General features: G+C 34.1%; 1 protein-coding gene across 2 annotated transcripts in view; it reads right to left on the reverse strand.

Moving 5' to 3' along the window:
• LOC149806827 (stimulated by retinoic acid gene 6 protein-like) overlaps window positions 1-16258 on the reverse strand; it is a 128036-nt gene that overhangs the window by 9021 nt on the left and 102757 nt on the right. For both annotated transcript variants that reach the window (XM_089958193.1, XM_089958186.1), the window contains 4 exons: window positions 13167-13248; window positions 7478-7526; window positions 6417-6534; window positions 4830-4946 (listed from right to left, as the gene is read on the reverse strand). In XM_089958193.1, the coding sequence (XP_089814319.1) occupies window positions 4830-4946; window positions 6417-6534; window positions 7478-7526; window positions 13167-13248 (366 nt within the window). The remainder of the gene's footprint in view (window positions 1-4829; window positions 4947-6416; window positions 6535-7477; window positions 7527-13166; window positions 13249-16258) is intronic.

Here is a 16258-nt window from a genome sequence, read left to right on the forward strand (position 1 = left end):
TTTGTGGGACATAATACACAAAATGAAGTCATGATTGTATTATATACTATAGTATTCAATGGCATTACGCAACATCTATACCGTTCACGTATCATGATATATTCCCAAAGTCAGTTCGTGCGCTAAGTATTGACCCCACTGGACTGGGACACAACTATTGCTGAATATGATTGTAGAATGGTTGAAGTGGGATCGGATGTACGTGATTGTGCGGCTGATGATCAACCGTGTTATGATGTTTTAAAAGGTCTTTAAAATCGTTGAGAGAGAAAGGGTCATCCACAAGAATATAAGCGTCCATCGCTTTCTTTTCTATTACCGATAAAGTACCTACCATTGACGATTTGGATAGAAGGGAAAACAATCTTTTTTTTTTTGTAGTGTAAGGGTGGCGCTATACAGTTTCGCATTTTGCTTAGGGTTAGGATTTTAAAGAAAAAGAATTTCCCCGGCTCTCCTCACTGGTTTTACTGGCTATTTAAAAAAGACCTTGTATATCTTAGGTATAATGCAAAGAACCTTTAATTCCCTTTATTTTGGTGTATGATTGATGGGTGTACTATGGGTTATAGAGTATACAGCTTGGCCTTACTTCAAATGTGCACCTTTCAAAAAAGTGCTAGCTCTACTTGGTCATTTTCACTTCCTGAACTTCAGAGGTCAATTGTATAAAAAAAGAGCCGATAACTTTTTTTACATTTTATATATTTGGTAATTCATTCATTGCACTTTCAGAAGCTGGTATTGTCTAGTCTGGCAAATTTCATTTTCCCTATTTTAATAGCTGCTATGTATAGTGCACTTTAGACTAATTCAGACTGATTTTTTAACACAAGGGAGCAGTTATTTTAGTTAGCAGTGTACTTAAATCATGTAAAATTTCCAAAAGTACAATATCAAAAAGAAATATCATCCACATTACATTACTGTAGCATATAGATATGTCAACATTCTCTCCACTGTGCATGTTTTAAATGCGAACTACTTCACCTTACATACGTCACTCTCTCAAAAGTACATATTATCTGGTGAGCGCCACCAAGACGACGTGGTGCATAACCAAATAAGTCCCGACGTCGACACAAAAATAGGGACAAAATATTTGTAGCTGAACGATACACAAATGTGTCTAAAGCGATCCGTGACAACTGTAATATGATAATTATATTTCGTGGTGTTGACGTATAAGGTCTTGCACACATTCATTGGATTTGAATGAATTTCGTAGCATGTTTAGGTGAATCACTAAGGATCCATATAGTTGTCCACCATTGACTTGAACGAAACTTGCAATTTCGGAGGACAATATCGTGCGGGTTTGGATGTGCCAATTTAACAATCATTACCATTATATAAAATGTCTGCCATTGATGTAATAAATGAGCATGAAAATATCTCCCGTGAAGTCGTTGGCGTGCTTGCAACAGGCATCCGTGTACTTAACGTAAACGATAGAGAGGCATTTGAAAACATTCCACACGTGCTACCCGAGTATAAATTGCAGATGTAAACGCCGCTTCAAATCTTTGACGGAACAGTTCGTGAGGAGATTTTCCAAAATCCTTTGCAGACCTCCCACTTGGAAAGATTACATGATAAACTTAACGTCAAAGACACACGATAAACATATAGGCGTGAAATGGCCTAAAATGGGCGTTTACTCAATGAAAATAATTTACCGGTGATCATTGGTATCATTTTGCAAATAAATTTGACGAATTTACGTTACCTCAATGACCACAGTCTCATCAAAGAGACTGGAATTCGATGTGACTTTTTCAACTCGTGTTACCCTGAAGAATAACGTACACCTGAGAATGCACTCTCGTTTTTTCTTCAGTTAGCCTAATATCCGATCACAACCGTTTGGTGGTCTGTCCGCGAACAACACTTTTATATTTTCACAAGATCATGGATCATATGTGGGGTGTGGTGGAACTTCCTAAAGGCGCATACGATATTACCTCAATGAATGATGAGGTCTGACGAAGAATTTTGGTGTTGACCGTTAGAAACTAACAAATTTCTTTTCGAGATGCTCAGTCAGCACTTAGCTCCTTCAGAGCAATCGAATCGCTGCAATATTTAGACAGCCGTCGTTGAGAACAGTTCTTGGTTTTACGTGCACCACTTACTTCCAGGAGAGCATATCATACTTAGCCTGACATTGCCAGAGTTACTTCAACGAATCAGATCAATTTAACCTGCGATGCCATCAATGGAAGTTCTGAAACAGATCTGATAGGAATAGTTCTTCATGAGAATTTACTGAATGGTTTCTCACCAACCTTGAAATCAGGCGATCTGGTATCAATTAAGCCCTCTTCACCTGTGTATCTTCCATGACATAATAACAATATATATTCTATTCATTTGTTCGATATGAAACAATGACGATACACTGTCCTTTACAGATGGACCTGATTTTAATAAAATGATAGCAGTACGTGGACGTCTCGACACCCGTGTGCGTTGATGCCGCGAGAAAAATTGTTTATTCAGTATATCAGGGAAATGGCCTCGGTCATGTTTTTCATGGATTGTTTATAGGTGCACCAAACGTGCTCGCGGAATTGTTTTCACGCGCCGCAACAATCGCTAAATAAAATGTAATACGAGACGTTGATAGTATTAAAACATTGCTGTAAATGTAAAACTGGCTTAACAAGCGACTCAATCACTTCGATGGACTATAACGATTAGTGACTCGAGTGAGTACCATCAAAAGCGTTTACGGTAATATCAGCAGAAACTATGCGAGCTGCAGTTGTTAAAATTATTAATGAAGCCGTTCTACAACAACTGTCAGATTTGGAGATTGTAAATCCGCCAATGGAAGGTAGATTACGGTTTGGAATGCCAGTGGAAATGTCGGTTTCGCTTGTCAATGTATGCCTCTTACACGATCCATGTGATGCACACCGTGTTTGGTTTGTGTGCTAAAATATGTGAAAGGCATGGAGGATAGAGTCTGTGACGAAGAAAAGTACATAAAGGAGCGAAGAAAAGACGAATCCGGAATAATGAAATTACACGAACTCCAGTTACTAATACTTAGTTCAATTCAATCTTCCCCCACCAAATATTGAATTTCCTCTTTCAACCATTAATGCTTGAGAGGATTCATCCAGTAGGTATGCGAATTACAGGGGTAAAGTCTACAGTTCCAATGTGATTGTAGATTTTATCTGCTAGTGTTGGAACATCTGGAAACAAGTGTTTATAGTGACATTAGAGCTTTAATAATTGGTTCTTTTCTTGCGGCTGTGGAAATAAAAGTATCTGGTCCAGATGCTGTAAAATTTCCGAATACCAATATTGTTTAAATTATACCCATTACATGCTAATGGTACGCCATCGTCAAAATCCTCATTGTGAGAGGGCAGGTACAACCAATTTGATTAAATTATTAATGGGGCTATATCTATCAAAAATGCTCCTTTAACGTAAGTATATGACAAAGTTGGTTTTGTTTTCGCCTCCCACGAGTTTTAACGACATACTTGAAGTTACTTACTTTCATTTTAACTGTAAAAGGACATAGCCTGAAGAGGGTTATTTTGAGGCATGATGAATAGAGCCAGAACTCTATCACCAACCTTTCAGAGACTATAATGTTTCGTCTAGCTCCTGCAATCCCGATTACGCCCATGGCACACCAAAAGGTTGGTGATGCAAAGCCACGGCACCTTATTTCCACCAGTAGATTTCATGCCTTCCGTCCCATTGTGCTGACACTAATGGGTAAGTGGCTGATAACTGACCAGCTTCCTTTCATGGGCTTCCTCTATTCTAGCTTCTATGGCACTATCAATTCTAACAAAGGCACATGTTTGAGACCTCTTGACCACAATACAATATCAGTTCTGAAGTTAGTGTTACACACGTCAGTAGGGATTATCAGCTGTCATTGTATATCTGCATAAGTTTACCAATCCTTCACTGTTGTGAAAATGCCTGTTGCTTCAGTAGTTTGTGTTTGTGTATCGCACCGTTTTCACAAAACGGATCATGTTTGGACCACTTTCACTTGCTTGTTTTTTTTCTCACTTGCTATATCTATGCATGAAGGCAGTCTCAGTAAGCACTTGGTCATGGCGCTAACGATAGCAGTGTAGGAACTACCGTGCAGGATATCAGTTCGACAAGAGAAAGTATAAAAGACATTGACGTCACAACGTTGGAACATTTATATGAAATAAAATATGAAATTAAAAGTCAATAAAATGCTCAAAAAGTTAATAAAGATTGCTAAATCAGCGGAACTCTTTGAAATCATTCAAGAGCTAGTCTGGTTGAGAAAGGTTCTCAATTGAAGTCATATAAAAACAACTTCTGTCACAAAGGGTAAAATTATGCAGGAGAGAGAACATTTTCTAATGTTAGTCGACACGTGCAGAGTGTACACTTTAGTCGAGATTCACCCTTCAGGAGTCATGTCTAGGTGAAGTAAGTGTGTAATATACAGTACAATACCACCTCATCTCCGTGTTTTCTTCCATTTGAAGCGTGCCATTCTACGAAGCGGGTTGGATATCCCGCAGCTTCTTGTTGAGTTTTTGGCCAACATATTTCCCAAACACATAGGCTATGCCATTTATTTAATTATTGAACTCATTATATGGGTTTTTATTCGAAACACTTGGCTGCATAGCAGCTGTTTGTGTTTATCCTATTTTTGATTTCAAGATTGTTAGAAGAGGAAAATAGATGTTTATAACATAATACCCTAAACGTTATGAAGGAGTATACAAATAATAATAATAATAATAATAATAATAATAATAATAATAATAATAATAATAATAATGTATAAAATAATGATGGACCTGTTATCTATAGCAAGCGGCCTCTGTTGGTCAGTCGGGTTTAATCTCTCTTGTAATAAGAACTTTCCCACGATGAAGATTTGCAAGCGGAATATGATGAACACACTGACTGGGTACCTAAATGGGAATTGTACAATAAATGAATGCAGATAGTGTATTTTGTGCAAGCCATAAATTCACTAGTTCTAAAGGACCCACCTCCTTTATATGTTCAAATATTTTCTCAAAATTAGAAACTTAAAAAGTTTATACGTTTTGGTCTAATCGACTATTTATATCTGTCTTTTATTTCATCATTAATGTGTCAATGTTAACGCGATTTCCATTGAATCCAGACGCTTTCTTCGTTTGAAAGTGTTTCTTATCTTCTGTCGATGAGAAAGAATTCATATTACCATCCACCCCAGGGAATGTCAACTAGCATATGTTATAGTTCAAGCAAATAGAAATCTAGTAATCTTAATCATATTGATTTAACAAAGTTCAGAATTACAAGCGTCATACTTTCCTGTATGACCTTTTAAGCTTTAAATCACGCTAAGGCTACTGTTGATTTACTTCAGGTGGAGAATATTTTATTATAGGTATTTTTAAAACTATTTATTTAAGGTTCGACCATTTGGTTCAACGTAAGTATTTTTCTACCTGGATGTGTGTTCTAAGTCTAACTTACACGACATCTTTCCATATTTGGAAACCTTAGGCTTCTTCGTCATGGTATTGCTTTCTCTCCTGCAGTTTAGGCTCGTTCGTCTAACGAAAGCATATTAGCTCTGTTTGAATTTATCTTTTCTTCAGTCTTGTTACTACTTTTCCATAGCGTATGTATTTTGAGAACAAAAATCCTTTAAATGAACTTTTATCAAACTCTTATATTGTCAAAAATTTATATTTTACTAATTATAAATTTTAAAACTTTCAATTGAGAACAGTGTTTAAGTTATTATAGAGAGAGACATTAAAGGGGTTAATGAGCAAGTTTAAATTTTAAAGTTCATTAAGCTCTCAACAGTGTTAACACTATAAACTAGATGTTTAAAATTTTAAACGTTTATGTCAGAAGTAGTATAATTTGTTTTCAAAAATAATAAACGAATTTTAAAAATAAAATTTACTAAATGTAAAAGATTAAATAGACAAAAGTGAACCTTTGAAAATGCTGATAAAACTTGAATGTTATGAAATTTGTTCTGGATTTAAGTTTAATGCCGTAACAAATAAGGTAAACTTTAGCGAAACATGTGTAAAATATATGACAATTAGGGAAAAAAGGTAGCATGTGTATTTTATGTCTATTTGTTTTTAAAACAAATCTTTTTAGAAAAGAAGTAATTTACGAAAAACCGTCTAAACAGTACGTGACAAAAGTAATACCTACTTCTAAAAAAACAAAGCTTTTGCGCCAGAATATAAAATCACTTTACTATTCAAAGACTATTTTGTATTGGTTGGCTGAACAATTTGTTTGATGACATATTAGATGTGTATATTAGATTTTAAATAATGTCTATATTGTTCATAGACGGCAGGGTTTAGTGAATATGACATTTGCACTATTTATGATTGATTTACTAAACTAGTACTTACACTAAAATTTGAAACTGTTCCAATAACTGCGGAACATTATCAGATACTTCTACAAGTCTGAATACTAAGCACAATAGAGTTAACGGCACAAACAGGCAAAAGAAGCAAATGATTGTTCCTGGAAAGAAAAAGAAAAATAATAAATAATAGTGGGTGTATCTGATCAAGCAAAAGGGAATGATAGCTACAAACGATTCTAAAAGTACACAACTGTAAACTGTTCATAAACAATAATGGAAGTAGTTTAATAAAACGCGAACTGGTCATCTTATTGTCTTTTTTAATGTCATGAAAATTCAATTTCTTTAAAGTTTGTGGGTCATATTGAGACGAAAAACACAAAACGTTAATAAATTTATTATGCGTATTCTGGTATTGCATTGAATATAATATTCATATATTTCTGATATTTAAGTTGAACGCTTGTTTTGGCATATCGAGTTTGCGAAGATTGTCGAGTTCATGAAAAAAACAAATGATCAGACGGTAAGCATACAATAACGTACAATAAATGTGATATCTAACTTGAATGCGCAATCCTCGAACTGGCATCGATCCTAATGGCTTAAGAATCAACATCAATTTTGTAAGCTAATCTTTAAGAATAATGATCAGCTCTGATCTACTAAGCACTCATCACTTTCTTTAATCCAATTAATCATACATTATTGCCATGGTAATGAGCACTGTAACATCGATTAATATTAGTATATTTTATGATTTTCCTAAGACGGGTCCTAAGTTTATCTCAAAGTGGAACTAATTATACAAATTAAAGCAAGACAATCAAGTCATTCACTAGCACAAGCCGTAATGATGCAAACACTTGTCAAAATTACGAAGATGAGAAACATCGTCCGCATAAAGGCATGCATAATATATTTAAATACCAAATGTGTCAGATGCAAGAAGCGAAAGTCAGTGTATTCATGAAAACAGCCAGGAAGGTGTATGCCTCTTATCGTAAATACAAGAACGTAGTGAAAAAAATGAAATAATAGTATTTTCCTGAAGATTGTTAATGAGAGTCGTTCCTGCGGATGTTAGTTTTGTTTCTGTACCATATATCATTCCAATGATTTGATTCCCCATGTACTGTGTGCTTCGAATCTGTAAGATAAAGGAAATGTGTTTTTTAACTACCACCAGAGGTGTGTTTTGGCATTCCGATCAAATACAATGTTTTTCAAACATGATTGCTTTCTCTTCTGTAATCAGAAAGATGTTTAACATAAGTAATTGGTGGATTGATATTTCCATCTTGTTCGCATCGTGTAAATTCGTCGATTAGCTGAAAGTTAATCCTTACTCTCTGTTACTGGAAAGTAAGCAGTAGAGAATGATGGTAACAAGCCGCATGTAAAGCCCCAAAAAGATTAGACCACCTCTGAATTAATTAAAAAACCATATTTTCCTGGTTAGAAAAAAATAGAAGAAGAGTTTAAAGTAAAATTGAACTATTTAAAATTTACTTCCTGTCCGGTTCAACCAAAAATTCTTTACCCATGCAAAAAGGAATATTGGTTCATGAAATATTAGCTGGATCATACTCTTGTGGTCACAACGTTAAAGCCAACAAACAAATTACTCAGACAGAAACATGGTTTTGTTTCAGTCGTACAAATAGCTGAAACGCTACAGTATTCTTCAGAACATTTAAAGAGCAGATAAAATTGTCGGCCTTATTGTCAATGATATTGCATCGGGTGGACCGAGAATAAATCTCAGCTACAACTTGGTCAGATTAAAACGGTGTCCGAAAAAGATCCAGTTAATTAGTTAATAAGCTGACCCTAGCAATCGTTATCCTAAGTTTCCTGTGCATGAGTAGGATAAATTCCAAGGTAACAATGCGCTAGTAACATTTTCTGGAAATAGTTGCATGAAATGATTGGATTTGTTCGTAAGAATGACCTTTCCGAAGAGGTCAAAATCACACACACCAGCTTTGTCATCCTTTGAAAAAGCAGTGAGGTTAAATAGGTAATGAACATTTAATTGTCTAATTTAGCTTCATTGTAGCTAGTTTCTCTACATAAATGCTATCCTTCTCAACATGTATCAGGGCATTTAGAAACGTTTGCATAATTTTCTGAGTACTTTGTTAACATGCAATATAGAAGTGATTCAAATAGTATAGAGATTTCAGATACAAAATGTATCTCTAATCACAGAGTACCGCACTGGATAGTAACTGACAGTTTTTGATGCGGTAAAATAATGAGATACATGACAATATTAACATGTTCCCAGTTAGTTTCTGCTGAATTTGTGGCAGATTTTGTATCTTTAAGAAGTATGAATAACTCTGACTCTGAGCAATTCATATTCAGTTTGTTTCAATTATCAGGTGCTTGCAGATCGCATGTAAAATCTATACTTACCATATAAGAATATGTTAATATACACGTTGCTATAGAAATATCATTTCTCAGTATATGTAACCATAATCGATTCTGTTCAAACGTATTCCATGTGAAAATTGAAAACATATACGTATTTATGTTCACATGTTAGCAAACTTACTCGATAAGTTTTTGCAATCAAAATATTTCAACTGATACCATCTACGGCGCAAATTATTTGAACCCTTCCAATTTAAAGCGTATTCAAATAATCGGCCTATTATTAGGCCCATAAACAAGACGAGGTCGAAAGAATAAACATCAATAATTTCTCTTATTTGTGCTGACTCTACCCACCTTATGCAAAGTTATAATCTCAACCCATCCAAATACAAATTATATAATTGGTCACATTGCTGTACAGAAGTTTGACGCATCGTCATCGTAAACAATAATTAATATCAATTGTGCTATCTTGAATGAATATGAATATGTGAACGTAATTTGAGAGGATCTCCCCCTTTTCATTTCACCTCAACTGAGAATCTAGACAATTTTATTTCTCGATAATAGGAAAATTAACGTCTCAATAAAAATGCGTTATATGTTGCTTCACTACGTTGCATCATTAAAACAGGTGGGTGGTTGGATGTGATATATAGTTATGTTCAACACTCTTACTGTAGATATAGGTCTCTATTTTATGTTATGCTCCAGCAACTTGGTGAAACTGTTCAAAACCTAATGTACAGAGTGTTGTTTATATTAATAGCACGTAACATGATAATGATATGCAAATTATTTAGCAATTCACTTGCAACACTTGCAACAAAAGAAGGACACTGTAACTTACATGTATGCTTTACTAAAATAGGTTAAATACTTGTATTTAGTTCGTGACTCATTACAGTTCCTATTGTATATACATCTAGACTGCTTAGAAGACATTTAATAACCAATAGACTCGAAAGTAGGATGTGGTCCTCGTGCCTTACATTTGAGGTCTCATCTCCTATAGTGTTGTTTTTCTCTATAAACACAACTTCAATCGAAGGATGATTGCAAGAATCCTCGAAAACGCCTAACCGTACTTTTTCCTAAATTTCCGAGGTAACAGTGAAACAGAAATTTTAAACATCAGCTCAAGCAACAAAAGATTTTTGTGACAATTCTAAACGAAGCTGAAATCGAGATCCAAATAGCCCGGTTTGTGTTCGGCGCTGTGACCAGAACATTTATTCTGTCAATTGGCTTTTCTACAATATTTATACCTAAAAATCTCGAAACTATTTTGAACTAATAATACATTTTTCGTTTTAAAAGTTTAGAGACGAAGGTATTGTATAGCCGGGTGCCATTCTTTCAACCACTTTATAAAATATTACAAGTCTGTTTAGGGTAGCGTTAGTTTGTATTGCATCAAAGTGGGATAGCCCACATTTGTGTGATCTTTGCTGGAAGCATCACTGTTTCGAAAATGTATGCAAGCAACGAATATTACAGATTCCAAACAGTGGCCAAATATTCTATTCCTGGCTGCATAAATGCTATATATATCGATTTTCGAAAGTGTTAATGACAATAATCCAGATTTCAAGAAAGTAAGGATATATTGGCATTAACATGTCACATTCATCGTAAGAGTGGTATCACTTGCTTAGTGCAACCAAAGACTTGCAAAGTTTTATGCATAAAACAGCATTTTCTAGATTTTGACCAATTTGTCAGGGATTTTAGGTCATTACACAGAATTAAATGGTCGTCTGGATCGAATAGTTCTCAACGTAAACCAAAATCATGAACGAAACAATGGTTTGTGATCTAGCTGAAAGTGAAGATCATTTGTATTGTCTAAATGTACCATATACAACTCTGGTTCTATATTACGACCATAAGCAGGGCTAAAAGAAAGTGATCGCACGAGAGGGGTGGACTAAATATCCTGGTTCCGATGTGTATGTATGTATGTATGTATGTATGCTGCAATCTCCAACTGATGTATATGTATTAACAGAGACATCTAAGAACTAATCGTACTTACAATATCAAGATCAGTATATTTGTTATTTAATTTGTATTGTCAGACTGACATTTATCCATAATAAATAAAAGTAGAATTTAGGCCTTCCTGATCAATGTTATTTTTTATAAACGACATATTACATAGCTAAATTCAATCTATTATTTTTTATTATAGTTTATAATCATTATTAATTGGTTCTAAACATGTGTACAAATGTTGAGTTCAAGGTCTAGGTTTTTTTTTTAGAAATTAAGAAAATCCTAGGAATAAGTTGTTTATGAACATGCTGCAAAAATGACCCTCATCCTGGTTCTTTTATTGTTTCTTTGCTTTTGATATAAATGTTGTTTAATTCATATGTACTCATTCAACATCTTAACAGTATTAGTGGAATCAATTTAAGTTGTGTTCACTTAATATTTGAATGGATCTATTTATGTACACTATTCGCTGGAATTACAAATTCTCATTAACACTTTTCGGATTAAATTACTATTTTGGGATTATTGTGAAGTCATTGAAGGACATTTTGGATTACATCATAGTGATACATCAAGACTGTTAGCACATTAACACTATTCCGCTGTATGGTTATATCAGCAAAAGTTAAGCTTGGAATTCATTCGGAAAACCACTGGAATTCATTCGGAATACCCTATACTGTTTTACTTGTAACATAACTTTTAGGACTATTTTTTGATATTATTCAAAACACTGCAAGTACCTTTCAAATATTTTAAATTTACGCTTTGGGGAAATGCATTATTCGTTGCATTTTACAAAAATGTTTGGCCTTCGCTCCTTTCTGTTATTTAGTTAAAGACCACAAGCTCGTAACATTTCAAAACTCTGGATATTGATTGGTTGGAGATATAACATATTGCTAGCTTGTTTTTTTTTATTGAAAATTACAAAACACGCTAGGAAATGACCAAATGAATACCCATCAGCATCAAAGATTTTAGCTGACATAATACTTTACATCCTTCCTTTGGGTTAATGTTTTAAATTTAGGTAATTTAAATTTTCGTGTCCTCTCGAACATCCATGGCAAGGAATTTCTTCACCCAGAATCTAACTGCATTCTTTCTCTAATTCAATTACTGCAAGTTGATCCATTTGTAACCCATCTTCTGAAACTTTTGGAAATAAGTTATTACCATTCAAATACTTTTGAGAAGGAAACTGACGTCGCATCCACTTAAAAGTTATAACTCCGTGAAACGAGGACAGTGGGGTACAAGTTAGACCTTGACTCTGTAATATGCCATGAACGGGATGTTTCCTCTTGTATTGATTGCACGTGACAACTGTCCTTTGTTCCAAAAATATTGCTAGCATGAAAGAATTGTCAATCTATGATCAAACAGTGTTATATAAACGCTACATCTAACGAGCACGTAACACTGGACATGAACGGAAACTGGTTATTTTGCATGAACAGAGACTATAAAATCCTAAATTCATTAAAGTCAGTTAGGGCACTTAAACTTTGTTTGCATAAATTGCAATCAAAATACCATGTAAATCGCAATCGTTCTCAGATTTTAAACTATTTGTCTTTAAAAGAGTTACACCTACGTAGAAAAAAGTGGAGAGAGAGAGAGAGTGAACATATATAACTTTCCTATGCAAATCAATGGAAACATGCGCTATGTCTGACGTCAGGCTATCGAAAATGGATAACGTGTAGATGTCATAAAATAAATATTGCCTGATGTAGACAATGTCCTCTTTTTTCAGTTGTTGTCAGTATTTAATAATATTCCTAGACGAAGTGTTCTGACACCAAACTCATTTACTAAAATTCGAATATCTGTATCGGAAATTCTATTGGTGCTTCATTTGAATGACTTGTATGGTGAATTAGGTCAACAATTGTAGTTTCCTTGCAAGGTCAAACAAGGTTTAATAACAACACTAGTGTGTGCCACTAAAATGAGTGTTTGGAAAACAAGAACGCTTAAACAAAATTATTATTCAGAAGAGCTGATTTATTCAAATAGATAGATAGATATGCCTCTCGTTTGTCTTTATTGGTTTGCTTTTGTTGGCTTGCATTTGAAATATGTAGGAAGAATTGTAACGGACGGATTTACATCAGTAGTCGGCCTAGATGTCAGTAAATGAACCGCACCAATTCTGCAAGGAAAACTGAGCATGAAACGTCTTCACGTTATGTCACCAGGGGACAGTACTATAGGATTTGTGTGTCTTTATTCGGTTCATAAAGTGCTAAATAATGGCATTGATCACAAATTGGGAAGGAATCTTAACTGACAAAGCAGTAGAGTTCTACGAAATTGTTCATTAAATTTTGTAAAGATAAAGTAAGTTCCAGTATCATTCGTGAAAAAGAAAATTGACGAGGAAGATACTTACTAGATGTGTTTCTGCCTTTATTTGTTCTGTTCTTTCAGGAAGAAATTCTCTTTCTCCTTTGTATAACTTCAGCATATGCCATCTGCAATAGAAAAAAACTTTGATAGCGAATGTGAAAAACAAATGGCAAGGCATAGTTACATATAAAAAGGTTTGACAGGACCTGTTTTGGATTTAATTTTTCATCTTCTTAACCGCAAATTTCTGTCTTAAAGAATATTTTAAACTTTTAATTAATTCAACATGGGAAAAAACAAAGGTTTGACGTTTATTTTACAACGAATGTGAAAAAATTTTTGAGTTCGTGCTCATACTTGAAATGAGGTGAGATATATCCATTTCTGCTTTGAATTGTTTTAATAAAGTGATGCGTTCGCGTCGTGTATTTCTGTAATTTTGAATTTTCGTTTTGTTTTTGGACAATACTTTTCAAAATATTGCAATTAATAACTATCAGGTTTGATATTTAGTTTGAATTTCTGTTTCTGCTAAATGTCTATAGACTTTGTTGCAAATATTACCTTAGATATTGTTCAAAATGTGCTTTATTCGATATATGGCATTGAAAGAGATTCACATTAGTAAATTCCTTTGCACATGGCTACAAGGATGCTTTTGAACTTTTAACTGCCTTAGAAGCTCAAATGCTCAAGTTAAAACATTGGAATTTAATTTTAAATTAAAATTATAACAGACGAAACAGATTTGCATTTCCATGGCATTGCCTTATACAAAGTTTCTATTGAACTCTTTCCATATCCCACCTTAGAAAAGTGAGAATATACAAGAAAACTCGTCAAGATTTAATACCTACAGATGTAGTACCATAATTGAAGAACATTTCAACTGTGACATTGAATTTTCTGATAAAATCTTGTATAAAGATATAATGTTTGATGAAAAAATACACAAACACACACATATATATAGTAGAACTTCGATTATCCGTCGGGACGCGGGACCAAGACTATGACGGATATGATAATAGACGGATAATAGAATATGTACATTACAGTATTATACAATAGGCCGGGTCCTTAAAAGTTATAATATCTACATATGCACATGTACCTGTTTTTTAATTAATCTGACTTACAATGCCCTAACGGCTAACATATATATATATATATATATATATATATATATATATATATATATATATATATATATATATATATATATATATATATATATATATATATATATATATGTATATATATATATATATATATATATATATATATATATATATATATATATAAACAAGAAACAGATGACACTTAGCATACTCTCTGTGAGTCATAAAATAACATTTCGTTCAGAATTATCCACTCGTTTTTTGAAGACATTTTACATCCATGCAGTAGGTACTTTCTCCATTCGTCCAAAACGGATCGAGAGTAATGGATAGACATGATAATATACACGCTTCGTGAGAAAAAGGAGTAAAATAGGAACAAGCCAAAGATTTTAAGATTTGTTGGTTACATGGAATGCTCTAAAATTAAAGCTTCAGTAAAGATGGAACATTACAGTAGCGACATACTTGCGCTGTGGTTTTGTTTTGCATTAAATATTATAAAAGCATTACAAGTCTATTATGAACTTGGTCGAAATACACATTTACTTGATTAGATTTTTTATTGACAATTGAATTCACTTGCTCCACGCGTGTTATATGAAGCAAAAAAATTATGTTTTATTAAGTTGGTTTGAAAAATCAACGTGCACGATCTGTACGTTTTTAAATTAGATTTGAATAGTTATTAGGGCTCGGTCTGATCGATAAATATGTATAAAGCCCGGCATGTAATGTGTTTACTTTCGTAAGATAATTTGCCTATACTTGGTATAATTGTTTCCGCTGGATAGTTAAAAACGAGATGGCCGAATCATTTCAAGTGTTGGGAGGATGGTTTCTAAAATTTCAAAATGTCCCGGACTTTCCTTGAAAGAGCACCAAAGCAAACATTTACGCGTCTATTTATTCAAAGTTTGCATAATACCCAATAAATTAAACGTGCAATAAAATAATAAAAAAACGATGGTCAGATCTCAAGTGACAAATTATTGTATGTTGATGTGTGCATGGGTTTCTTAGGTTTTTTTGGCGGGGGTGGGTGGCAGAATGTATTCCCCCCCCCCATTTGGCCCAGCATGAGGGATAAATACAAATTATAATGCCAAACAGAAAGGAAAATTTCCCTGTTGTTTAAAAGACTTGATGTTTTGCACATTTTGCAATCGATCCGACAAAAACAAGGTCAGAAAAAAGTGTTGAAATGAATACAGTGCTTCTCCAGCTCAGTTAATAATATAAAAGATAAGTCTTTTTTTCTGAATCATCCGAATATGACGTCACACCACTATGACAGGAGTAGTGAATGGGGCCACCCTAGCCTCAATGGGAATTAGCATTACAGAGACCCCTGGGCCACTCTAGCCTCAATGGAAAATTAACATGGAGAAAAATCGTGGGCCACTCTAGCCTCAAGGGGAATTTAACATGGGAAATAGTCTTGGGCTACTCTAGCCTCAAGGGGAATTGAACATGGAGAAAAAACCCTGGGCCACTCTAGCCTCAAGGGGAATTGAAGATGGGATTTGTTTTTTGTTTTTTTTTAAATTTAAATTTAAATTTAAATTTAAAAAAGGGGTAGGCAATTGAATAAAGTCATTCTCTTTTCGAGAAATATGGATTTTTTGAATTTCTTCACCGTTTTTTCCTCATTTTCTTCCCTTCTTCTTTTCTTCTCCTGTTTCTTTGCCTCTTTTAAATAGAATTGTCTTCTTTCTTCCTCTTCTTCCTCTGAAGAATCCCTCTCTTCTTTCGAAGAATCCCTCTCTTCCTCCGAAGAATCCCTCTCTTCTTCTGAAGAATCCTTCCTTTCTTCTGACTCCTCTTGTTTCTTTTTTGGGCAATCTGGAGACCAATGTCCTTTTTCTTTACAATAATAACAGGTATCTTGACTTTTGTCTTTTTTAGCCCCTGTTTTTTTTTTTTTTTTGACGGTCGGGACACTCTGAAGACCAATGCCCTTTCTTCTGACAGATATAGCAAGTATCCTGACTTTTATCTCTAAAGGAAGGAG

The sequence above is a fragment of the Sinohyriopsis cumingii genome, chromosome 1, assembly GCF_028554795.1.
Source record: "Sinohyriopsis cumingii isolate HCF-2022 chromosome 1, ASM2855479v2, whole genome shotgun sequence".
Classification (NCBI taxonomy): Eukaryota; Metazoa; Mollusca; class Bivalvia; order Unionida; family Unionidae; genus Sinohyriopsis; species Sinohyriopsis cumingii.